At 34.2% G+C, this 3,575-nt stretch overlaps 1 protein-coding gene across 1 annotated transcript in view; it reads right to left on the reverse strand.

Annotated features, from left to right (window-relative positions):
* The window catches only part of KYNU (kynureninase), a 104,794-nt gene that overhangs the window by 60,493 nt on the left and 40,726 nt on the right, over positions 1-3,575 (reverse strand). The window contains exons 5-6 of the mRNA XM_005876639.2: positions 2,614-2,675; positions 799-870 (exon numbers count right to left, since the gene is read on the reverse strand). Of these exons, the coding sequence (XP_005876701.1) occupies positions 799-870; positions 2,614-2,675 (134 nt within the window). The remainder of the gene's footprint in view (positions 1-798; positions 871-2,613; positions 2,676-3,575) is intronic.

The following is a 3,575-nucleotide window of genomic DNA, read 5'->3' on the forward strand; positions in this document are numbered from 1 at the left end:
ATATATACATACATACATTAAAAAGTTCTTTTCAGTGAGATACTAGATCTGAATGGGTTGCAGTAATAGTGACCCTGAATTTTTTCAAGCTATTAATTAAGGTTTTGATCCTTTTTAGTATGGTAATGCTATTAATGTAGACATAATTAAAGGATTTAAAGTTACAAGATGTGGACTAGAATAGTTAACAGTGATAATATAAGGACGAAACTTGAGTTTCTCTATGACTAAAACTGAAATGAGCAATATACTTTTATGTGTGTCTGTGTCTGTAACAATCTAACTTCTTATCAACGGAATTGCTGATAAAGTAGCATGCCTTTTTTAGTGAATCACAGGAAAATTTTTAAAAAATCTCTAATAAAAATTTTTTCAATACTTGCTAGCATGCTTTAAAAATGGACAAATAAAATTTTATATTACTATTCTGTGTAGCCAAAGGATTAAGCACTAGGATATATATCAGTATAATTTTATAAAATAAAAGAGCAACAAGAATTAACAAAACATTTATAACGGCACTTGATTTAGACCAGCAGTTTGTTGAATGCTGTTTGAAAAGACTAATAAATCAATGTTCCTGTTCAATTCTTTCCTCCCCTAGCACATGTTTTACTTGAACAAAAGAAATAAAGCTACAATTTATTTTTTAAAATGCCTAAATCAAAAGCATTTGACAGATCTTTTTATTCTAAGTTTACTTAGAAAAAGACTAGGGAATAAACATTCAAGTCAGGCAAATGATATGCGTCTCTAGGAAGAATAGACAGAATATAAATATAATTTGAAGAATCTCACATGATCTGAAGGGAAGGCTTTGGCTTCAAGAAGAATTTTGTACCGTTTTGGTGTCGGCTTAAAAAATGATAACTGCAATGAAATGGATTTATTGAGAAAAGCATTAATGCACAATTACACATTTGGTTAGTTTATACTACACTTTCATTTTATAATCTCCAGCATTTAAAAGGCATTAATTAATTACACATGTAGGTGTCTGTCGAAGGTACCTTTCCAATTAGCCTCATTTCCAATGAATTATAAAGAGAAAGAAGAGACTGGCAAATTCAGGAGAAAATGTGAATCAGAAAGTATAAATCCTCAGACTTTATTTAAACTTTAATTGAAAAATTATCTTCCTAATGCATTTAATGGTAATTTCTCTATTGTGAGACTGAAATATCAGTCTTATTTATATTGGTTTATCTTCCTCCGGTGATTTGGTTTCTAGTACATAATATTTGCACTGCTTTACTATATTATGGGATTTTATTTTAGGTCCAATTCAAAAGTCCTTTAGCCCTAACGTGAAACATTTCACATTCCCAGGGGCACCAGGGAGAAATGGCTCACTCATTCACTGGGGCCCTGTTTTTGTTTGACCCATAGTTCATGGAGAATGAGGCTGACAATAATAGCAATGAAAATGATCGCTACTGTTAATTACGTGTTGATCATTGGCATGGGTGCTAAAGCAATTTTCCATAGTATCACATTTCATACTCATGAATTCCTACAAGGTAACTATTATTATTCTCATTTTTGCAAAGGAGAAAATTAAGATTTAATCACCTCAAAAAACATCCAAATTCAAACAGGCATTAAGTATCTTAGCTGGAAGTCAATCCAGGGATGTCTGAACTTAAAACTATGCTTTTTATTATGATACTTAGCATACTCCATAAGCATGTTCCTTCAGTCATATTTAATTATCATGTCTCCATTTTACTAAAATAAAATATTAATGACTTCATTGTGCATCTTAGTCATGTAGACATGATTACAAAAACTTACTTAAAAATGAAAAACATTTACAAAGCATCAAGCAAGTACTATAGACATCATATTTCAAATCAAGAATGTATTTAACATTTATTAAATACTTCGGTTTGGCTCAATGGATAGAGTACATAGAGTGTCTGCCCGCGGACTGAAGAATCCTGGGTTCGATTCCAGTCAAGGACATGTACCAGGGTTGTAGGTTCGATTATAGGCTTGATTCCCAGCCCTGGTTGGGTGAGTGCAGGAGGCAACCAATCGATGTGTCTCTCTCACATCGATGTTTTTTTCTCTCTCTGTTTCTCCCTTCCTTTCCACTCTTCTACAAAAATCAATGGAAAAATATCCTTGGGTGAGGATTAACAAAAAAGAAGCACCTTAAACACAGTAACTCATTTCAGGTACTAGGTCCCTTTTCTCCAATTTAGTTTTATTTTCACATTCTTTTTTAACCTATTTCCAAAAATTAATCTACAAAACCATACTGATCCATAATCCCCCCTGCTGAAGTCCAGCATATTGAAAAACTGTCTTTCTATAAAGCTCAGTGTTTGCTCGCATTTGTATATCATGGTTTTGTGTGCTTGCAAGCGGTTTTGCTTTTCACCCACTGTGACTCTTATTCCTTATGTTCTGAGAAAAGAGCTCTTTGCAAGAGTCAACTATAAGTATGAAGAAGCTTACCAGGGTCCAGCATTTCCTGCTAAAAATGAAAATAGCCTCACGGCTTATTTTTAAGTAACTAAATCACCAGATGCTCATGAATTAAAGATAGAAAAATGTCAGGTTCTGTAAATGAATGTTTACGAAACCTTGATGGGAGAAGAAACTTACCAGTAGAAGATGCAAATTAACAGTCAAAGCATTCATTAGGACTATTTCTTTCTCATTGGCTCCTGCAAAGTAAACATCATAATTTAAATTTTTCTATTAGTGCTAAAGATATTTGAAAAAACACAGTTGGAAGGCTTTACTCCTTCATCTTTAATGTATTTAGAGATAAGGGCATATTTGATATGTCATCAGAAGGAAATGGAAGTTTTCCCACTTGGCTCATTTTATCAAACAATATCTGGACTTATATGCACATAGCTAACTAAAAATTACAGTTTATTTTTGACATATTAAATAATAACAGCAAAGTAATGAAGCTTTTGTTTTGTTCTGTAAACTAAAAATGATTTATCCTGTTATCAGCTAGTTTGTCAAATTCCTACAGAGCACATTTTTGTGGTAAGTGTATTTCCAAAAGAAATCTTCAAAGAAATAAAAGCCAATCACATTTTTAAAGCTGGTTGTTTCTAATGTGAAATTAAAATGCCCCTTCCCTAAAAGGAGGCTACTTTGTTGAACATAATTCACTGTTCTTCCAGTGAGATATGTGATAGCATATGTGATAGACAAAAGCGCTAGAAAGTAAAATATAAGTGTGTAAATAGCTCTGGGGCTTATTCAAACACACTGATATCAGATAATCTATACTAATAAAAGGGTAATATGCTAATTAGACCGGATAGACTGGATGTCTTCCGGATGTCCTTCATAACAAAGCCAGGGCATGGCTGGCCTGCAAACTGCCCATGACCCCCCAGCAGTGACGCCCCACTCCAGCTGGCCCCTACCCATCCACCAGGCCTCTATTCTATATAATAAAAGGGTAATATGCAAATTGACCCTAATGGCAGAAAGACCGCTGGACCAATCACTATGAGGCTCATTGACCACCTCTGGTCCCTTTTCCCAGCTGGCAGGCTCTGATCACTTGATGGCCAATGGCGGAAGGGGCGGGGCTGGTG

Source organism: Myotis brandtii, unplaced genomic scaffold (genome assembly GCF_000412655.1).
Source record: "Myotis brandtii unplaced genomic scaffold, ASM41265v1 scaffold493, whole genome shotgun sequence".
NCBI classification, from domain to species: domain Eukaryota; kingdom Metazoa; phylum Chordata; class Mammalia; order Chiroptera; family Vespertilionidae; genus Myotis; species Myotis brandtii.